This window comes from Tyto alba, unplaced genomic scaffold (genome assembly GCF_018691265.1).
Source record: "Tyto alba isolate M040663 unplaced genomic scaffold, T.alba_DEE_v4.0 Super-Scaffold_23, whole genome shotgun sequence".
NCBI lineage: Eukaryota > Metazoa > Chordata > Aves > Strigiformes > Tytonidae > Tyto > Tyto alba.
Window position 1 is genome coordinate 17,866,137 of NW_024881297.1, and position 23,205 is coordinate 17,889,341.

General features: G+C 39.1%; 1 protein-coding gene across 1 annotated transcript in view; it reads right to left on the reverse strand.

Annotated features, from left to right (window-relative positions):
- The window catches only part of FAT4 (FAT atypical cadherin 4), a gene marked incomplete at its 5' end in the record, with an annotated part of 149,356 nt that overhangs the window by 19,891 nt on the left and 106,260 nt on the right, over positions 1-23,205 (reverse strand). The window contains 5 exons of the mRNA XM_032997838.2: positions 523-830; positions 2,922-3,026; positions 11,073-15,422; positions 18,292-18,542; positions 21,878-22,058. Of these exons, the coding sequence (XP_032853729.2) occupies positions 523-830; positions 2,922-3,026; positions 11,073-15,422; positions 18,292-18,542; positions 21,878-22,058 (5,195 nt within the window). The remainder of the gene's footprint in view (positions 1-522; positions 831-2,921; positions 3,027-11,072; positions 15,423-18,291; positions 18,543-21,877; positions 22,059-23,205) is intronic.

A 23,205-nucleotide genomic window follows, 5' to 3' on the forward strand; every position in this document is an offset into this window, starting at 1 on the left:
TCCTGGTTTTAGCAGAATTTCTTCCCTCTGATGCTTTCTGTAAAAAAACCAGGCTTCCAGTCTGATGAGATTGGTAAAATCTCTGAACTAGTTCAAGGAGGTCAGGGACACCTGGAATTTTAAGTCTGTCCACTTCTATTTTCTAAACATTGAGAAAAATTATTTTGAGGCTTTTTCTAGTTACTATGGTTAATTAGCCTTCCCTGATAACCATCCCTGTAATCTGCATCAGTTAATTAGCATCATATGTAATAATTTATTTCATTATTTATTCCTGCTTCTCATTTTTCACATTTAGAGTACAGGACATTGCACATGTTTTTTTGATTGTTCTTTATCATCCTCATACTAAACAAATCATTCAGTCAGTTGGAGTAAGACAGAGATGAGGGAGGTTTTTTCCAAAGTTGGAGGTTCTGCTAGCAAATGCAACGTTACTAATTTTATGTTCTTCTGAGTTCATGTGGAAGCCAAAGTGACTTGGCTGAACTGGTCTTAAATTCTCATTTTAGCATTTCTTACCATTCCAGCCCTCCGGGCAATAACTGTGTGAAATTGTCCATCAGACACCTTCTTAGTTGTGGTAAGCTTGTATGTGCCACTGCCAAGATTGTAGGAGAATCTCAGCCTCTCTTCTGCTATTTCCAGGGCCAGAAATTCTGCCCGCTCTCCGGTTTGGTTATCATAGTTATACAACATTAAGGCATTACTTTTTATAGTGGCAAACTTTATATAGATGTAATTATTGTTTGGATCCATACTGGGAAACTCCATATATGACAGCTCTTCAAATCCATAACTGTTCAGTTCACAATGATTCCCAAAAACACCTGGAAAATGAAAAGTAAACGCTGGTATCAAATAGCTTTTTCCTCACTGTGCATTCTCCCCCAGAAACAAAGTATTGATGTGCTCTAGACATAGCTATGATACACAGGCTTTTTAAGAAACCTCTAATGTATGATTGAAAATATGCAACTTGAACAGAAGAATCTTATTTGCCATAGGTGGGTGCTGAAGTATACATATTTAAACTTAAAAACTGAGTTACAGCTGACAGTTACATCCATTGAAAAACAAAGTACATTTCACTGAGCTCTATGGTTTCTTTAAAAAACAAAAAAAAGCAAGTTTGACAGCTATGTCAGATATGCTTGTTAATTATCATCAGGCATTTATTAATCTGGTTATGGAAATAAATTTGCAACTTGAGCTTATTTTTCTCTTTATAGCTGTTATCTGAACTACAAGCATATGTGTGATTAAAACATTATGTCTTCTCATGTTTTTATTGATCTGAGTATTTTGGTGCATTCTACGTATCTCTTTTCAGATCTCTGCCACATAATTTCCCTTGATTGTTTCTACTGCAGTGACAACGAAAAAAAACAATTTATGAATATTAGTTACACTTGCAACGGACTATGACTATATAGGAAATTAATAAACTCTGAGGAAATGTAAAACAAAGGAAATAAAACAGAATAAAGAAATTATTCCACGTTAGTAGAAAACTGTATTCAGAAGTAGTTACAAATGTGTATTGAGAACCATACTTAAGTGTGAGGGTTTTCAACAGCCTTAAAACACTGTCAATGATTTCTCAGGTTTATCTGCTTTTTGATTAATCTGTTGCATTTACTTCCATGCTTTTCTATATGAACAATGACGAGTCTGGATCAATCTGCATTCAGAACCAATATTCCTGCAATTATATCATGATACCTTAAAATAACTGTGCTGTTTTATGCTCCTACCTGGTTAATTCCACAAACCAAATTTGGAATAATTAAATTCTGATATTTAGTAAACTGTTTTGATAGTACTATAAGTTTATTTAATTCTTGAAATACTATTCCAGTTTTGTAATTCATAACTTTATTAATCTACAACAAATTGAATGGGCAAGTACTGGTGTGGGCTAACAAAGCTGTTTTGATTCCATCAATCAAATCTGCTAAATATAAAAGTGCCAATATCTAACCATCATCACAGAATGGTTTGGGTTGGAAGGGACCTCAAAGACCGTCTAGTTCCAGCCCCCCTTCCCCCAGCCCAGGTTGCTCTAAGCCCCATCCAATCTGGCCTTGAACCCTTCCAGGGAGGGGGCAGCCACAGCTGCTCTGGGCACCCTGGGCCAGGGCCTCACCGCCCTCACAGGGAAGAATCTCTTTCTTAGATCTAATCCAAAACTACCCTCTTTCAGTTTAAAACTGTTACCCCTCATCCTATCCCTACACCCCCTGATAAAGAGTCCCTCCCCACCTTCCCTGTAGCCCCCTTTAAGCACTGGAAGGCTGCTGTAAGGTCTCCCTGGAGCCTTCTCTTCTCCAGGCTGAACAACCCCAACTCTCTCAGCCTGTCCTCACACGGGAGGTGCTCCTGACTTGCAGAAAAATGTAGGTGCTCTCTAATTTCTGCTTTATGGATATTTTGACAAATTATGCAAATTTCTCAAAAGAAAACCAAGCCCTCTCTGCTCAGTATCATCCCAAAGTTGCTTTTTCTAATTTAACATGATGGCGATTTCCTTGCACTTTGCAAGTGTGTTGGACACAAGAATATTGATGTTATTTACAGCGGTCTTATTCTCCAGCTCTCCTAAAAGTGTCTGCTATTAGTCAGGACAGCGAGCACTGTTCTGTGACCTTGGTGTGCCCCCCCCCTCCAGTCACAGTGACCATCCCCCTCCCAACACTGCCACATGCTTCCATCTCCTGCCGTGCTGGCAGAAATATTGGCTTCTCCCTCTTGCAGCTGGGGAAAAATAGAGAGGATGGGGCCAGGAGATGACCAACACCCGCCCATGGATCGGGATTCATATGCACACCCCTTGGTTTTATGCAGGTAAAATAGCATTTAGAGAAATATTAACAGGGAAAGGGAAAATAAAGCAGAGAGGAGGAGAGAAGCATACTCACCAAAGGGGCAGTGGCAGTAATACCCCTCCACCCCACTCTGGCAGGATCCACCATTGAAGCAAGGGTTGCACTCACAGTAATTGACAGTAGAGTCACACGTTTTCCCTGCAATTAGGGTATAAAAGCAATTTCCAGGTCAGAGTATTCAGGACAACAGGAAAATCAGGCTGGTATTTAGGTAATAAGCTTATGAACCAATGCTGACTGCACAACCAGGAGGGAGTGTGCCAGGGACCAGCTGTGGCTGTGGGATGGGGCGAGGAGACACAGACATGATGCTGGGCTGCTCCCAGTCCTGACACAGGCATAATGTGTGGCCCAGAAAAAATAAGTTTATTTTTCAAGTGTCTCATTGCAATTATCTCATATAGGTATCGGTGCTTATTTTTTTATTTTATCTTTTAATTTTAAAAATTTAAAATTTATTTTTTATTTTTTAATTAACTTGTCTCCGTAAAAGAGAGATCATGAAATTAAAGGAGATGCTGAACTAAAATATTATATGAATATATGTATATATGAACTAAAATAAATAATTTTCCCCCATTGATTGCAATGTACTCATTAGTGTGAAGGAGATATGGACAGCCCTTGCTGGACCCTGTATGAAGACAGTATGCTGAACACAGACTGCTATTGTACATTATATAGTTTTTCTTATTTTTCCTCATCAATTACAACCTCCTTCCTGACTCTGAGGGATCACAGTCCTCTGGAGCAAAAACAAGTTACCTTGGATACAGTACTCTTCTAAGAAGACATTGTCACATGTGGTAAATATTATTCACCAGAGAATAAACTGAAATAACATAATTTATTTCAACGCGGAAGGGAACCGAGACAAAAAGTGAAGATTTTAACAGATGCTAAATACTGATAAGGGGATTCTTTGTACAAAACTAAAATTTTCTTTGTATGGAAACACTAAACTACAAAGTATTGGTCTTTATTTCTAAGTTTTTCATTGCTTAGCTTTTAGCAGTTCAGCAACACTTCCATCATATACTGCTCTTGGTACCCGCCTTCCTTCTGCCGGCAGTGCCAGCCTTTGCCGCCTGCTCAGCAAAACCTTCAAAGTATCATGTTTGTCCCTCATGTTTCTCTGCAAAAACTGGCAAAATCAGCCATGCTCTTCTAGACCTCTCCTTGAACTTCATCTAGGTCAGGTTATAAACACAGCAAAGGCTAATACTGCCTTAATGCTTCTTATTGCACTGATTATGAGTTATTTTATTCCTTATACCATATAAATATAATATACGTTTAAGGTAAAAGTACAACGTGAACTTGCATAGAGGGTGTCCATTCTTATATGTCACATATATCTTGTAATTCTTACATCTCACATGACAGCAATGCACAATATGCAGTTCTTAGGGATTGCTGGTCCCTAAAACTGAAGAAATTCAGGATTGTGCTATATTAACTCTGCTAGCTTTTTCAGATTTTCACAACTTCGGGCACTGAATTAAGAAAACCTCTTTTCTTCCCCCTCTTTTTTTTTTGTTTAACCTGAAGAAGTTTGCAGGCAGTTCTTCCATGTGAGCATCATCCCTCCATGTGCAACTGCAAGCAGGATGGAAACAGAGCACTGGAGAATTCCTGTGGTTAATACGTAACTTGTAGATTCACCATAAATCCAGGAAACTTTTCCAGTCTGAATCTAATTATGCTTTGGGGGTATTTATTTATATTTTATTCTCTAATGGGCATGACTGAAAGATGAGCTAACTTTTTATGTTAGATTTTGCTGTTTTCTTTATTTTAAAATTATGGTACATAGTACAGATCTTTGTCTTACTGAGGAGAAGACATAGCAAGAGTGAGGCAGAGATGCTTAGAATAGCTCAGTGATGTTTCTTAGTTTTCACAAAAAACAAGTGTAGCTAATAAGGCTTACTCATTTACTTGCAATTCAATCTAACTAAGTACTCTTTTTTTTCTCTGTTAACATTAAAGGTGGCATATTTGCTGAGTCAGGAATATGGATGTTTATTTGAGCTGCACATATTTTAACCAGCGAATAACAACATCTTCTTAATATTTAACAATTGTTTGAATAATTCATGAAACTAATAAAAGTGTGTTTGCATTTATTCCAACTGTTTTGACACAGGAGATGATGAATACTCTGATTTAGCAATTCATCAGAGCAATTAAAACTAGTATTTATTTAAAATGAAGAAATTTCAGCTATTCTTTGCCATTCACGGAAGTGCTAAAGACCTGAGAAAAATGTATCTATTTACACTTGGAAAAATGATCCAACAAGAGACATCTATGAAGCTTATTTTTCCTCTTTAAATGCATCTATATTGGGTTTGCATGCCAAGGTTTTGGTAGCAGGGAAGCTACAGGGGTGGCTTCTGTGAGAAGCTGCTAGAAGCTTCCCCCATGTCCAACAGAGCCAACGCCAGCCAACTCCAAGTTGGACCTACCACTGGTCAAGGTGGCCACCCATCAGCAATGGTGGTAGCACCTGGCACGACCTGTAGCCCCATGGAGAGGAGCCCACGCTGGAGCAGGTTTGCTGACAGGACTTGTGACCCTGTGGAGGACCCACGCTGGAGCAGGCTGCTCCTGAAGGACTGCACCCCGTGGGGGGGACCCACGCTAGACCAGTTGATGAAGAACTGTAGCCCATGGGAAGGACTCATATTGGAGAAGTTTATGGAGAACTGTCTCCTGTGGGAAGGACTCCATGCTGGAGCAGGAGAATAGTGTGAGGAATTCTCCTGCTGAGGAGGAAGGAGCGGCAGAGACAACGTGTGATGAACTGACCACAACCCCCATTACCCATCCCCTGTCTTGCTGGGAGGGGAGGAGGTAGAGAAATCCAAGAGTAAAGTTAAGCCTGGGAAGAAGGGAGGGGTGGGGGGAAGGTGTTTTAAGAATTAGTTTTATTTCTCATTACCCTACTCTGACTTGACTGGTAATAAATTAAATTAATTTTTTCCCAAGTTCAGTCTCTTCTGCCCAGGGTAAATGGTGAGTGATCTCTCCCTGTTCTTATCTCAACCCACGAGCCTTTTGTTATATTTTCTTTACCCTGCCCAGCTGAGGAGGGGAGTGATAAAGCGGCTTTGGTGGTACCTGGTGTCCAGCCAGGGTCAATCCACCACAGCATGTTAAGCATTCTTATCCTAGAAAGCAAGAGTCCTTCAGCCAGATATCAACAGGACAAAAGTATAACTTGCGAATACTACTGTAGTTCATCACTACAGTTGTTCTGTATAAGGATTTAAAATAAATTACTTTGATAAAGCAAGAACATTAGAAAAACCTGGTAAACAGATGTTGAGAGTTATAAACTAGAAACTGATAAATAAATAAATAGGTAAGCAGTCTAATACAATGTCATGTAACTACCAAAAGAATAGAAACTTTTTTTTTTTTTATTTAGTATATAACTAATTTTCAATTTGAAAAATAAAATCCTGGTATAACCGCCTAAAACTCTTAAAGACATCCTTTTTTTTTTCCCTGCTTTAAGATAATTTTTAGTTATACTTCTTCCTTCTTCTAAAAGATTTCAACTCACCTGGATTATTTCTCCCATGTGTATCCCTCCAGGCAATCTTACCTACCAATTACCTTACATCAGCTTCTTCTGAAAACAGTTGCTGCTACAAGGCCTCATTTCCTCATTGCTGCAGAATCCTGAACTTCATCAATTCATCCAGATTTCCTGCTACTTCAGATCTTTGGTCAGTCCCTCCCCTTACACTCCTCTGAGACAGAAACTCTCATGCATTCCTCGTCCATCCTCTAAGGCGAGGTCTCCATATTTCAAGCTATTATTGGCAGCCTGCATTGGTTACTCTGATGACATTCAGAGACTTTCTATTAACTCCTGGCTTTTGGATGGTCCATCAGCATTCAAACTGCACCCTCTTACTCTTCCCTTTTCATCGAAACCATGTTCCCCCTGTGCTACTATTTTTTTCTTCTGTTCTTATTGCCCAAACTTGATAGGCAGATGTGGATCTTTCTAGACCTCTGAACCAGGACAAATACTCCAGAAATAATGGAAAAAGTTAGGCTGGAGGGACCTTGGACGTCATGATATCCAACCCCCATTCAAAGCATGGCAACCTTCAAATTTATATCAGGTTGCTCAGAGCTTTACCCAGCAGAGTTTTTCTCATTTGTCTTCTCCACTGTGAGGATTTCTCCAGATAAATTGCTATGCTACCAGTCACACTGTATGTGTTTCTGTAACTTCTACGAAACTTTGACTTTTTTTCTTATTACACTTTATTATTCTATCAAGTAGAGCCATCCAAGATGGCAGCAGGTTGTCCTACCACTTTCAGTTATCTCCCTTAGAGCATGCTAATGCTAGCTTTCCAGTACCTTAGTAAAAGAGTGTATTTGTTCAAGTCCACCCTGATTGCCTACCAGTTTCACGGGTCACAGACACAATAAGGTGTGTACTAAAGATTTAGATTTGGAAAAACAAAACATAGTTTGCAAACACATTGTTTTTGCTGTTCTGGCTAAGATAATATGTTTATATTTAGATACTATTTTTTGTGGAGAGAAAAAGAAGAAAAAAAAATAAAGGGGACTGTTTTTCTTGAGTGGAGAATTTACACAAGTGCTAGCCATTTTGCAATGCTCTGTTGCACTGATAGAAAGAATCATTCAAGGAAACTTACTGGATTGAAGAAGATAAGTAACTGTTTGGCACTATACATAAAAGCATCCTCACCTGACCAAGTGCTCAGTTTTCCTGCTTTATAGAAAGATAATGCCAATGATCTTAACCTCACAAAACTAGAGTGGTTTTGGTTTTCAGAGGTCATTTTCCACAACAGTCTGCTGATTTAAGTTTTACAACATGAATTTAAGAGTAATGTTCTGATAGACATTTATCCCACCTAAGTAATGTGCCCTGAAAAATTATGAGATGTATGTGCTTTCACGGCTTACGCAAATCAGTTTTCAAGAAGCATTTTCACACATTCGGACTACTATGCACTTCTCACCTGGGCAATAATTTTATTTGACCAGCATAAAGAACTAAGGTAATCACATATGTTTGACTAGTGTTTCAGGGTATCAAATCCAGAGCGGGGAAGGAAATGTCTCAGCCAGTGTTTTGGGAACCAGGGAGACTCCAAACCAGAGTAACTCCAGTAACACTCCAGTTCAGGTGAATGTCGCAGTTAGTTGAGTTTATAAATCTCTTTTCAGCTGAAATATTGAAAGATCTGGGGTATTCATTTTTGTGTCAGAAAGGTCTTTTTCTGAAGACCATGAAAATTAGAATTATGCTGGATAATTGGTAACAGACAGCATTCAGCATTTATCATTCATCACCTCAAGCTGATGATATCACATGCAAGGGCTTATGCAAAAGTCTAACTTCCTGAGAATTTTTTTTTTTCTAATTGAAAAACGTAACAGGAACAGATACCAGATGAATGCTCTTGGGTTAGATTTCAGCTGATTTGAGAGTTTTATTTTTCGTGCTTCTCTGTGCCCATCTTTTAAAGTGGTTGCTCTAATATTTTAATCTTGCATTTGAAACAATTTCACAAACCTACATTCCTTCATTTTAATGAGTCCTGGAAAACAGGAAATGAAGGGTTCAAAGGAAGGGCAGATAACTACTGTAAATCTCAAAGTATATTCCCTTCAGAAAGTGATTATTTTAAAAACAAAAGCCAATCATCATTAAGAGATGTAATTATAACAGATTGTTTAAGACCTAATGATGTTGTTCTGAGGTAATCAGTCTTTATAATCCTATCCATTGAAAAGAACTACATTACCTTTGCAGTGTGATGAAGTGAAATGCAGCTGACAAAACATAATAAATCAATGAAAAGTAAGACTCAGTTTTCAGGTAGGCCATTATAAAGGTCTACAGCTCATGTACTCTAATTTACGGTGAACAGAGAGTTTGTCTCAGAAAATACTAATTTCTACTTGTATGCAGTACCATGTAAATATTTTTTTTTTACAGAGCATACAAATTCAATTATGAAACTGTATTCTCATTCCAAGAGAAGCAGTACAGCTTTGTATATGGTAAACTGAATTAGAAATCCACTGCTTTGGGTATCTCTATTTTTTTTTTTTTTTTTGCTGAGGCATAAAGAAACAGTTTGAGGTTTTATTTTTATATTCACTATGGCTATCTTTAATCATATATGAATCAAGATTAAATGCCCAAGCAGCTGTGTTCTCTTTCTGTTGGCAGTATAATAATGACATAATAGTCTCTATGTCAAGCATTTTCAAACAATCTGTATTCTGATAGCTGTTTGCAGAACCTATTGCATATTAAATTTGCAGAATTTCAAATATGCTTTTGCAGACATAAAATGTTTAAATACACTGAATATTAATTGTGATCTTATCTAATAAACTGTGCTGATATTCAGCTCTGAAGATGTTTTGTTTTTTAATTACATACTTTGGTGCCATTTGTTTTGTGTCCTGATCAGTTAGCCTCCAGACACTTAAATAATTCTTCATTCTGCAACGCCCAACCAATTTAAAAAGATCTGAATCCCAAATAGAAATGTCTACCCCACTAGTAATCTATTTTAAAGCTATTTGTGTTGACAAGGAGTTTAAGAAAGCTCATATCAGACGCCACATTTAATTCATGGCGTGAAAGAATTCCAACACTTCAAACTGTAAGAGTTTCTCATCACATTTTCTTTTTTCAAGTTTGTCACGTGCAGAGCTTTATTTTCAGCTGACATAAGGGCTGAACATTAAGATACGAGCTTTAATACCAGAAAAAATTAGCTGGATGTTTCTTTAATGTTTCAAATTATAAGCTAGAGGCATTTACTCTAGTATGCTGCTAGAGTTAATGAAGTGTTTTCCTCACTGCAACAGCAAACATATGCCCATGTAATCTCTGGTGCTAATGACCTAAAGAGTTACAGGGGACAGGTGCCCTAGAATTATTTTGCCATGCTCCCGGAAAAATAATTTGATGTACTAATACAACATGAAATAAAAACCTGATTGGTAACTTACTTAGAACTGCTTGTCAATTAACAACAGTTGCTCCTGACCCAAGACTGGGGTAGTTTGTGAGGTTCACAGAAAAGATCACACCAGTGTCCTTTATATCAACAGACCTTTCACACTGACAATGTACCCACTGCTGCAGCTGTGCTTTAAATGAAGTAGTTAAAACTTAATTTTGAAATTGATTAACCTTCTCCTTTGCAATAAAGTGTATCACATCTCCAGTGCTAATCTGGTTTAAGAAAAAAAAAAAAAAAACAAAAGAACAATCAACCCCTTGATCACTCTCCTGGTTACCAATGAGTTTTGGTGGCAATGGTGGCAAGCCCGAATACTAACACCATAATGACCATGGCTGGGATGCCATGGGGCATCTGCAATACCGAAGTACTCCTTAGAAAAGGTAATGAAAGCCTTACCTAATCTTCTCTGGTTAGATTTTTTTATGATGTCTGTAAAAAGTGGCCAAAAGCAATGGTTAAAACTGAAAATTGTTCAGACCTTCCTTAATCATCATACTCATGGTGGAAGCAGACATCAGCCTGATTTTCTAGGGATAAAGTGCTGCTATGTTTGAATGTGTAATAAACATTAGAGAAAAAATACTCAGAAGAGGTAGGAATGCTGCATCCATTTCTGTTGGCGAATAAAAAAATAAATGACAAAGGGACAAAATACGGAACAAACATGCTTGATCAATTCGTGTGAATTCTGTTTTTACCCATATCCTTCATCTGTTTTCTGTCTTGTATGACTGTAAGCAACCTGGGGCAGAGGCTGATTTTCTTGCTTGGCACACTCCTAGCAGACTTGAAATGCTACCACAATATGCATAACAATATAAAAAAAAAAAACATACTCGAGCATTGGAAATGATGTCTACATACTTAAAAAATTAAAATAGCTCTTGTAAAAATCTTTATGTTCTAATGCAAATCAGGTAAGCGAGTTTTGCCTGAAGACAGAGCTAAAATAAAAGAATACCGTGGGCCCCTGGTCTTCTGAGTTTTCATAACTACAAATGCCTCATTTTCTATGACCTCTTCACCTATTGGGGATGCTCATATTCAGACAATCTTGTGCTAAAAAGGCATGTTTCCACCCACTTTCCATCTCTTCTGGACTGTAAGATACAGAGAATTAAAAGCGTACCTGTATACCCAGTTTTACAAACGCAGTTGAAGCTTCCCGGAAAGTTCTGGCAGGCGGCACTGTTTTTGCATGGGTTGGAAAGGCACTCGTTGACATCCCTCTCGCAGGCCATGCCAGTGAAGCCCTCAGGGCAACTGCACGAGAAGCCCCCCACCAAGTTGTGGCAAGTCCCGTCGTTGTGGCAGGGGGAAGGGAGGCATTCGTCGATGTCTGTCTCGCACAGACTCCCATCGTACCCTGGCATGCACCTGCACACAAAAGGCCGGAGGGGCTCGTTGGCCATGATGATGACGGGGATGCTCTCATGGCTCTTCAGAGCTGGGCTCACCGCCAACCTCCTCACGCAGCTCCCTCCGTTCTGGCAGGGGCTCTGCAGGCACCAGTCGTAGTCCACAGCCTCGATCCGCACCCCGCTCTGGCGGAAGAGGACATCTTTGATGCTCTCAAAGAAAGTGGCCACGCCACTGGGATTCACGTACTGGTTGTTGCCACGTTTGACAGCTGCCATCAGGAAGGTGTGGTTGCTCTCCTCGTACAGCCCATAGAGCTGGACAGCAGTGCCCAGCCCTGTCAGCTGGGAGCTGGCGATCCGCAAGAAGTGGAGATAGTGATTCGTCAGGAAATCTCGCACGCTGTGGGTGCTCAGGCGGAGGAGGATGCTGTTATCAATGGTGGTGTTGCCGAAGCCTGCAAAGAAAATCCGGACGCTGCTGGTGACAGCACCATGCAACCCGTCATTGCTGAGGATGGCCAGGTCAAACGTGCCATCCGTGGACCTCGCCTGCGAGTGCAGGTCGCAAGTACCCCCAGGAATGCTGAAGAGGCTGGTGACTCCTGATGTAAGGGAACACTGGAAGCTGTCTAGCACATCTGGATCCTGTGGCTTTACGTTGCCCAAAATTCCACCTGGGAAGAGGTTGCCATAATAGTGAACAAAGATTTCTACCGTTCTGGGCTGAGACGGGTTGTCATTTTGGTCTATTACCTTGATCTGCACAGTTCCTGTGGAAGACATTTGAGGAACACCAGAGTCTCTTGTAATCACCGACAGGTAGAAATCGCTGATTTGCTCTCTGTCAATCTCTCTTGTTGTTGTCAGGACACCAGCGGTGCTAAGGCTGAAGTAGCTGGTTGCGGGACCAGTGCTGAGCAAGTAATATGTGAAGGGACCTTGGTTTGGAGGGAGATCAGGATCTGACGACTGAAGTGTCATCACAAGTGTTCCTGCACGGTTATTCTCCATGACTTCTCCTTGGCTGGTGGACAAGGTAGGGCCATTGTCATTGATATCTTCCAAAGTTACCAACAAAGAGGCACTTCCTGTAGCAGATGGCGTTCCCAAATCAATGGCCAGCACAGACAGGTTGTACACAGGCAACGTTTCTCGATCCAGTTCTGCAGTGACAGTCACCTGTCCTGTCTGTGGGTTGATGGAAAAGGCACTGTTGTCATTGCCAGACCCAATAAAATAGGAAAACCTGCTCCAGCTAGGGACAGAATCTGAATCAAAGGCACTAACGAACGTGACATGGGTGCCTGGAGGAACACCCTCGCTGATTTGTATATTGTAGGTTCCTAAGGTAAAAACAGGAGGATCATTGGCATCCAGTATAGTGATATTAACAGTTACTTCATCTATATCTGCACCACGAATGCTCCCAAAATTTTTTGCGAGCACTTTCAAGGAGATTCGTTCTTCTTTTTCTCTGTCGAGGGGTCCTGAAACATAGATTTGGCCACTTTTCTCATCTATCTGGAAGCCCTTCTTTCTGCTGTTGCCAAAGATAAGGTAGTGGACTTCTCCATCAGTTCCCATATCACGATCACTTGCAAAAACTTCACCAACAACAGTACCTTTGGAGGCTGCCTCAGAAATTTCAAAATAATAAAGCTTGGACACAAAACGGGGAACATACTCATTTGTGCCTTCTAACTGGATGTTGACACTAGCAAAGCTGCACCTCTCCTCATCTGGAACATTAAAAGCCTTTACTGTTAAATGGTAACTTTGTTTGGTTTCATAATCTAAAAATCCCTGGGTGGTGATCGTTCCTGTATTGGGGTCAATGACAAAGAGGTCACTGTCTGAGGACTGAATAGCATAAGCAATCACAGCATTTGGTCCAGAGTCAGCATCAGTGGCATTTAAACGAATAACAGTTGTCCCACTGGGGGCATTTTCTAACACATTGGGAAAGTAGTCCTCAGGGCTGAATGCTGGAGAATTATCATTCACATCCACGACATTAACAGTGACACTGCAGTAACCTGTTCTGGACACCCATCCTCCATCCGTGGCAGTAACAACTAGCTCATGCTTTTGGCATAACTCAAAATCAAGTGGTTTTGCTAGTGTCAGTGTACCAGTAGTTGTATTAATAGCAAAGATGCCAGCCTCATTTCCAGAGGAAATATTATATCTGATTAATCCATTCATAGCGGCATCTCTGTCTCGGGCTGAAACCGTCCTGACCACTGTTCCAACAGCGTGACTCTCCTGGATAGTAACACTCATACGGCTTTGAGAAAACTCAGGTGTATGGTAATTTTCCTCTGTTACTACTATTTCAACAGCTACCTCTGATGAGAGTGGAGGATTACCTTTATCCTTTGCTTTCACTTTAAACAGAAAGTTTTTGTTCAAATCAGCCATTAGAGAAGATGACACAGAAATCCAGCCGGTAGTCCTGTCCAGTCTGAATTTATTAGCTTTGCTTTCATCAGAGATAAAGTACTCCACTTCAGAATTCAAGCCAAAGTCTTTGTTATCCACTGCAGTAACTTTAATTAAGTTTGTGCCAACCCTTACGTTCTTAGTAACAGGAGTGAAATATTTATGAGCAAGAAATAGTGGTGCGTTGTCGTTGCTGTCTACTATGTTAATGGTGACAGTTGTCTCACTCATTAATGGAGGACTGCCTCTGTCTGAAGAAGTAACGATGAAGCTGTGCCTGTTAATGTTGACATTGCTTGAACCGCTGGAGTTTTGGTATCTTAAATACTGCTTGTTGAAGATTTCCCCTGTGGTTGCATTAATTCTGAAGAATTCAGATTGGGATTTTATAAAGTAGAAGACTTGGCCATTTGATCCTTCATCAGGATCGGTGGCTGAAACCTGGGTAACCTTCAAACCAATCCCAGGAAGCTCAGGACACTCCAGGTAATAGGATGGCTTTGTAAATCGTGGGGCATTATCATTGACATCCATGACAAATATGGTGACATCTGTGCTCACTGTCCACCCAGAGTCATGAGCAGAGACCCTGATTCTGTAACGGTCTGTGTCCTCCCTGTTTAGTGGTCTGCTGATGGTGATGTCCCCGGTGCTGGGATTTAGAGTAAATGGGAGACTTATATCCCTTATGGAGTACCTGCTGACCGCATTCACCCCAATGTCCTCATCTGACGTCGTGACTCGGGTTACCGTAAAACCCAGAGGTGCGTTTTCAGGAACAGAAGCACTGAATATCTGGGAAAACCTTGGAGCATTGTCATTTTCATCTAAAATATTAATGATAACTTTGACAGTTGTGCTCTGGAGTGGGGTACCTTTATCTGAAGCTTTTATGGTTAGTATATATCGAGACAATTTTTCCCTGTCCAACAGTCTGACACTTCTGATCTCACCAGTGGCTCGATTGATACTGAAACTATTTTCCGTATTGCCCTCAATTATTTCATAATTCAGCTGTCCGTTTAGACCACTGTCCCTGTCAACAGCAGTCACTGTCAGTATCTTCCGCGGAGACAGGTTCTCCACTATTTCTGCAATGAAGGGATCTTGCTCAAACTCTGGTGCGTTATCGTTGACGTCTATCACCGTTACTTCCAGTTTCTTATATGAGGAAAAGGGAGGAAAGCCTGTATCTCTGGCCTCGATCCAAACCACGTATTTCTGTATGGCTTCGAAATCTAAAGCCCGCCCAACAGACAGCTGTCCTGTTACCTGGTCAACCAGGAAGGTGCTGCCCAGGTTACCACTGGCAATGTAGTAAGACAAGGAGCCTCCTCTGGCTGAAGATCCGGAAACCGTGGTGATAAGCGTACCAACAGCTTGGTTTTCAGGAAAGGTGAAGGTCTCCTGATCGGCCTGAACATGAGGAAATTCTGCTCTGTTCACAAACCTCACGGTGACGGTCGTAGAGTCTGTCTTGGGGTACCGGCCGCCGTCCCTCACATGAACAGAAATAGTGACTTCGGACTCTCCTGCCAGTGGGTTTGCAGCCAGGATCGCCCCTCTTGCTGCATCGATGTGGAATTTCTCAGAGTTTTTCCCCATGAGGGAATAATGGAGCTCAGCATTGGAGCCAGCATCCGCATCGGTGACAGTCACAGCAAACACGAACGAACCTGAAATGGAGAACAAAGTTAGTTCTGTAGTGACTGCACCAATTGTGGGAAACGCGATGCCAGCTTTTCACTCAGAAGCATGCCCTGGAGCAGTATGCTCTTCCTTACACTGCTCTGAAAATGAACTGCTTTTTTCACAAGACATTAAATTCAACAAGGGGTAGGTGAGTTTGTGAGCACGCAAGATGCACATGCAGCCAAAAAATGTGGGTTTGAAAAATAGGTCACTGCACTCAGAGAAATGCATGTACAGATGTCAGTGGCTACACATACATCTGCACTGGAAAATGGACCTGAAACTTTTTGGAAATTAAGAGTCCTATTTCTAGAACATTGACATTATGAAAGCTATAAATCTGATAAGATTTAATGTTATTTTGATTTTTTTTTTAATTTCTCATACTTTACTTATCCATGTAAAAAAAAAACCTGGAATTAAATGACTATTAAGGTTACCTAAATGAACAGACTGCACCCATGGACATTTACCCTGCACACCCACCTCCCTTGCAGCCTTTTTTGTTCCTATTCCCAGATGCTGCTCCTTTGCCCCCAATAGCCTCTTGCTTCTGATTTTGTAAGACCATGCTGAGGACAGTAACTAATGGTACTTCATTTTTAAAAGCATGCTTGTCCTCTAAGATAGGGGTAAAATCACACAGAAATACAAAACTATTGTACAGTAGTGCAATAACATGAATATATTATATTTCAGGTCTTTCAAATTTATGCTTCACAATGAGCTCGACCATACACACACCATTTGCATTAATCTCTATATTTGCCTATCTGAAAGGAGAATCCAGGGTGTTCTTTTACAGCAGAGTTTACAGGTCTAGTGCACAGTATATCTTTCGAATTTGACACTGTCCAACCAATTTGTAGAACACCCTGTTGATGTTTTACTGGTACTGAAATTTAGAAAATACCCACTCCTGTTTAAAAATCATGTCATATTCAACCTCTTAAGGCAAAATCATTTACAGGAGGAATGACTTTGACAGCATCCCCTTAAAACTATACTTCATGTCATTACTTGTCATGTGCAATGATTTGTACTCCAGGGGGAGGAATATTTAGACAAGAACAGTATTCAAACCCTTGTGAGAAATGGGACAGGAAAAAAATTAAGATTTTTGCTTCAGTTAAGCAAATTATATTATTAATTATTATTACTAGTTCCCCCCTTTAAACTTGATTTAAAAATAACAATGAAATTAAGCTTTTTTTTTTCAAAATGTACACTAGATATTCTGTGATTGGAATAAAAACAAAAGTCTTGATCAAGTTATGAGGATTTTTTTTTTAAGCTATTTCAGACACTACATTGGATTCTAATAAAGTTTTTTTTGTTTGTTTGGTTTTTTTTGTTGTTGTTTTTTTTTTGTTTTGTTTTCTTCTTTTTTTTTGTTTTAATGAACTCTATGACTTCTTGTAACATCACTGTCAAGAGCCTTTTCAAAATAATGTCGCAAGATACTAAAATTTCCTTTTAAATGAAAGTGAACTATCAACTGAGAAAGTTGCAAATAAAGAAGTGCATGCATCCCTAGGTTTTTGCTAAGTTAAAACCAGAGTAAAAATAACTTAGGCTTTCTATATGTTTCTAGTTATAGCAGGTTTTGTACAAAAAGCATCTGAAAAGATATTGCCAGAAAACATCAGTTAAAACTATGTGAATTCCTCATAAATGCATTTAAAGAAATGCACCCCAAAAAGAACTGCACAAAGATACTGTGCCCTAGTCAGAATACACAAAGATTCACTAATACAATAATAAAATAATTTCATAATGCTCTTCTGGAAACAGGGAAGAAATGTAAACAACTTAATTCTTCCATAAAAAGTATTTGCAATTGTTTAAAATTTAGAGAGAAGATCCAAGACATTGAAATAAGCCCTTTTTTTGTTCTTTTAAAGGAAAACTTGGTTTGTAAACTATTTGTCTAGGAATCCTCTCTGTACACATCACATATCCATGTATGTGCATGCATATAAAAACACACAGCGTTGCCAAGTTCCACAGCCAACCACCCTGATTGCAGGTGAATCTATGGTAATAAAGTGATCATATAATAAAATCCTTTAACTGTTTTGAGATAGTAGAGGTCCTGGTATTAGTCTGTTTTAAAGACTGGAAAAAAAATTCTCAAAATAGCAGAATCTTTCAGTAAATTCTCTCCATCCTCATGCAGCAAATACACACATTCTCCTTTCTTTTCCCTTGCAATGTCAATTCTGCAAATAGAAAAAAATAGTATTTTGGACTTACCCATCTCAAATAGCTATTTATCAGGCTTTATAAAACATAATCAGAAATTAATTCCTGTACTGAGTGAAGTCACTTTAATTTGGGTGTAGCAACCACAAAATGAAGGTTGTTGCTTGGCTTTTTATTTTATTTTTCTTCACCACTTGGCTCAAGGAAAGGCAACATAATTAACATCTGATACAGATACAGCCTTTTTGGAAGAGGTTGACAAAATCCTCTTTAAGAACTGCTCGGAGTGGAAAAAGAACCATCTACATGCAGGAGGAAACTTTCAGAGGAAATAAAGAGGCCATTGCCTTCCTCACCCTGGAAAAATAATTGAATCGTGTTTGAGTGGGTGCTCATTTCCACTATGTCTTCTTTACATAACTGCAGGAAAAACTGAATTTGGATGGAAGGAACAAATTAAAAAAATTTCTAAATTGTGGGTGACATATTGAGCCTTGCCATTATTCATTCCTGTGCAACATGAAGGTAACAAAAATTGGACAACAGCTGCAAAGGAACATCTCAGAAACATTTCTTGTGACACAGCTTTGCGCTGCACTAAGTTTATGCACTCTAAAGGATCTCAAGCACTGCCACTGATCGCGATACCTGATGTGGTAGGTGATGGGACATGGGTGACATAGGGATGGTGCTGAAATTTGGGCGGGTTGTCATTCACATCGGCGACAGTGACAAGCACACTGGTGGAACTGGAGAGGGCCCTGGGAAAGCCCCTGTCGCTTGCCACCACCACCAAAGTGTAGTTCTCCCTCGCCTCTCGATCGAGGAGAGCACTGGTGATGATTTGTCCTGTTGATGGGTTGATTGTGAATTGCGAATTGCCACCAGTAAGCCTATAGCTGTTTGAAAGAAAAAACAAGGAAGAAAAATTCAATTAGTATTTCATAAGGCAGCCCGCTGCCTTCAGATAATAATTTTCTATACTCTTCAGACCACCAGGCTGATGGGTATCAACACACGGATTTTCTTCTGACTGTCCATCTGTCTTCACTTTTTTTCCCTTCCATATTTTGAGACTTGTCATAAATGACTTTTCTGGAGATTTATAAGCGCAGTTCCTTAACACAGATAGATTTCTAATAAATGAGGATCAGACTGAGCTTTTGTACATTTCAAGATAGAGTCAGACATGCTGTCAAAGTTATTTTCTTGAGCTAATGCATTAAGTGTTATTCCAAAAGGCTGATATACCTCTTAACTGAATCCACAGAATGTAATTAGAAAAAAAATACTACTTCCTGAAATAAAAGGATCACAATTGTACAAAATAATATGAGGATTTATAATCCATATTGTCTCCTGATACTGAGCTAAGTTTAACTATTCAAGATTTCAATGTTAATTCATACCAAATTAGTAACCACAGAGCTGCGTTAATAGAGACTAACTGGGACCATAATTTGACCCTTGATTGGTGTGTATGTATGTGCACACATCCATGTGTGTGCGCAAAAATGTGATCTGATAAGAACTGACTGTATGCTTACTGGAGTGTGTTGTACGGGCTACCTTTGGGTTACTAGCACAGTGAATTTGTCCTTTCTCTTTGAATGTTTACCCAGCTTGTGTTTGTACAGAATTTTTCAGTTCTGTACTTTTTAAAGATACTTTATGGTTAATTTAAAGGCTGTATTTTTAAAGGTAATGGGTTAAATATTACATATTTTATTAATTCAGATAATGTGTTTTCTACAAAACAAGGAAACAAAAACTAGCTAAAATGAACAATTCCCTTATTAAATATTATAAACCTGACTGAAAACAATACAGGTGTGATTAGCATTGCTTCTTCAGAGAAGCCTGGTACAGCACAGTAGCAGCCCTTTTGAGGTATACGATTCTATAAAAGATGCAGAAGAAAAATGGCTTTCATGAAAGAGAGTAATATTCCTATCTTCACCTTTTTAAAATCAGGACAGGTTATGACTGAAATAATAACACAGGCCAGAAGCTTTACCTAGAGGATTGATAGCCACCCTGTGTAATAAGCTGTGACAACTTCTCCTGTTCAGTCATTAATCTCTACAGAATGCCATGAGCATATTTTAATTGCTTAATTATGATATAATATGATGGCCATATGTAATTATTCTCCAGCCATAACAACGTGCACCTAGGGTGGAAAGAATGTGCACAAAGCCTAAAGCACGACTTAAATCTCTCTAAATACCAGCAGCATAGGAAAATTTCACCTGTGATTTGCAACATTTTAACCCTGTACGAGGTGTTGCAGAAGACAGACTTCCTCTTTTGCATATATAGAAAGGCTCAAGCTTTAGCACTGGTAAGATGCTGTGAGAACCTTTTTTTTTTATATATATAAAAAAGAATAAAGCCAAATTATATTAAATGATATTTGCTATAGGATATTCTGAGTTATATCCAAGTACAACTGCATGCAAACCAACTGGACAATGTAAGTGTGTCTCAGCATAGTTACAAAAAAGTTCCAAACCCAAGCCAAAAAATCCCCCAAACCAAAATCCCCAAAACTTTACTGGTGACAACTAGCATAAAAGGAATTTGACTGACATGCTTAAAATCTGGCCTTTCGACTAGTCTGTGCTGACCCTCTTTAAAAAGACTGCTCAAGTGTGCATTGCTATTAACAACCTCATCAGCCTCCTTTAATGATTTCACAGGTTATGACCAGAAATAAGAGTTGGTATGTATGGGCATGTAACAGTTTTGCAGAAGATTATCTACTTCTTGCATAACACAGTCCATTTTCTGACTTTATATGAATATTTTAGCAGAGGATTTTACATACCATCTTTGGAAACCAGAGATTTGGTTTTGAAAAAGGTTCTAACAAGACTGAAAAGGAGTTCTGAGTGCTCAACATCTCTGACAAGAAGGCCTTACATGTTTTGGTCTCTGGCTTTTGCCGGTTTTGTAATACCAGTCATATTTTAAGATTTGCATTACTCTAAATGCTGAATCTGGACGAATGCCGTCCAAGAAAAACAAAGTATGTTCCCAAGTCTAAAAAGTGTAAAACAAAACCTAAAAACAATTTTTAAATGGCTACTTATGAAGGAAAAAAAATATTTTTATCAAGTATTCTACTATGAGGTACTGAGTAAATGACAAAGACTAATGTCAGAGATATTAAAGCAATTCAACCACACTACAGAAATCTGAGAACACCCTGATAATTTCTGATTATGGGATGCAACCATTACAATCATTCATGCTTTGTATGGAATTATTTTTTTCTTAAGGAGCTTGCCAGAAATAGTTTCTTAGAGTAAGAGTGAATAGAATTAAAAGCTTCATTGTTTCACAATTTAATAAATGCTAATTTTGGATGCTTTTCAAATATTTAAAGATGCCAAAACATCGAGTTTCTATTTTTGGCCTGTTGCTAGTTGGAAAGAAAATATTACAGTATTTTATACACACTTCCTTTGCCATAACATAGTTCTACTTTATTTCCTTTTTTCAAAGAAAGTGACAACCACAGTGATATACTTACGCGCTTTGAAGAATGAACTGAGGTGAACTAACAAAAGTAAATAAAGAATCTACTTTTGTATCCTGTTTTGTAAGTTTGGAAACAGAGGTACAGGTGTTTGCAGTCACAACAGTTAAACATGATGAGATTACCTACGTGTCCTTCCAATTAGTAACTAAAAGAAATCCGGTTTGTATTCTATTCGCAATAAAACAGTTCTCAGTGGATAATCTTCAGTTTGTCACTGCCACTCAGCATCTTCATTACTCTTGTCTGTGAAACTGGGAATGTCCAGTGTTCAGCCCACTGCCCAGTCAAGATGCATCAACTGAGGTCTTAAAATCATTTGGCATTTAAAGCAAAAATGCCAAATTCTAATTTTTTAGGCATATAAATCTAGTCTATTAACAATTACACTCAGGTACAAATCTAGTCTATTAACAATTACACTCAGGTACAAGTTAAATTAATTTCCTTTTTACTTAGTAAAAAAAATAAAATAACACTTCAACACTACTTGTCCCTAATAGAATTCTAAAAGCCTATAAGGAATAAAAAAAAAAGCCAGATTTGCTGAAACAATTTAGCTACACATGTACAGCTGTCCTTTTGTGTCTTACAGCTTTATGGCATGTCAATGATGGACACCAGAAAAAAAAAAAAAACTTCAGGCAAGGTATGAGGCAATATTACATACAGCAACAGTAAATGACCTACCTAATAACTGCATTTGTAGAAGCATCAGCATCTGAGGAATTTACGAGCAAAATATCTGTCCCCGTAGGAGCATCCTCCGGAACAGTGGCAGAATACATATTAAAGGCAAATGTGGGGACATTGTCATTGACATCATCCACTGTGACAGCAATGGTTCCAGTGCCAGTGAGGGCAGGAGATCCTGCGGGAAAACAGGATACAAAATGCTAGAGGTTACAAATACCATCACGCTAATCCGAGGTCTGCCATCACCAATTTAAAGCCCAGTGCTTGAGTATGTCACAGTTCACAGAGCAAGAAAGCTAATTCAACATACAGGACAGGGTCAGATTTGTTTCAAATGCATCTTGATGTAAAGTACAAGTTGTGGGGGAAAAAAAAAAAAAAGTTATTTTTCTTGTTCCATCTAATTCCAGAAATATTTTGTAATACAAGCTCAGTGGAAAAAGATGGTCTTGGAACCGCTCAGAAGCCTTCCTGTAACAATTAGGACCAATTTGAACATGTGGTTAACTTTCCTATTTCTCTAAGTGAAGATGCTCAAAGGTGGCACACTGACAGCCGTTAAGACTCCAGCCCTCAATTTATTTATCCACAGAACAAATAGAGTGGAAACAGTGGCAAACCCCAGTTTTCCATGCGGCTTTTCCACTGCCGATCACACCCCTGACCTGGGGAGACCTTCTTGGAGTGGGTGAGAAGGTTGCACAGTCTCCATCCCATTCAGACTCAATTTCTCTGCAGAAGCAAGCATTTATAGCAAACAAGAATGCTTGCTTGGATGGGATATAGGCTTACAGGAAAACAGACCGAGCTTATTTAACCTACGGCTTTTATCCTCCTTGTTATTCTAATATTTAACTCTGATGAGAAGAAACGAGTGAGAAATAGCATGTTTAATCATGTGCAATCTCTCAGTATTTATTCTCTTTAGCTTTTCCTTTGTCCAATCCAAAAAAAAGACAATGAAGAGTTTTACAAGTTCATGTTAGTTTTGCCAGTCTATTATGCTTATTTTCAGCCAAGAATCAGCAAGACATCTTCTGCTAACCAAATTCTTTGCTGAGGGTCCCTGAAAAAAATGGGATTGTTCCTTTCTTTGAATACATAACAGAAAGGAGGAGGAAAGAGTGATAGTGGAACATAAAACATGAATTATGGCCCCTTTTACTCAAAAGACAGATGATGACCATGCCTGTTTTACCCAAGATTGCATCGCTTTTCCCTTCAATCTCAAACAGATACAACAATTCAACATTTGCTGGACTGGGAAAAAAGTGATGATAATGAAATTCTTTGGGCCAGACACTGGTTCAAGTCCTTACTGC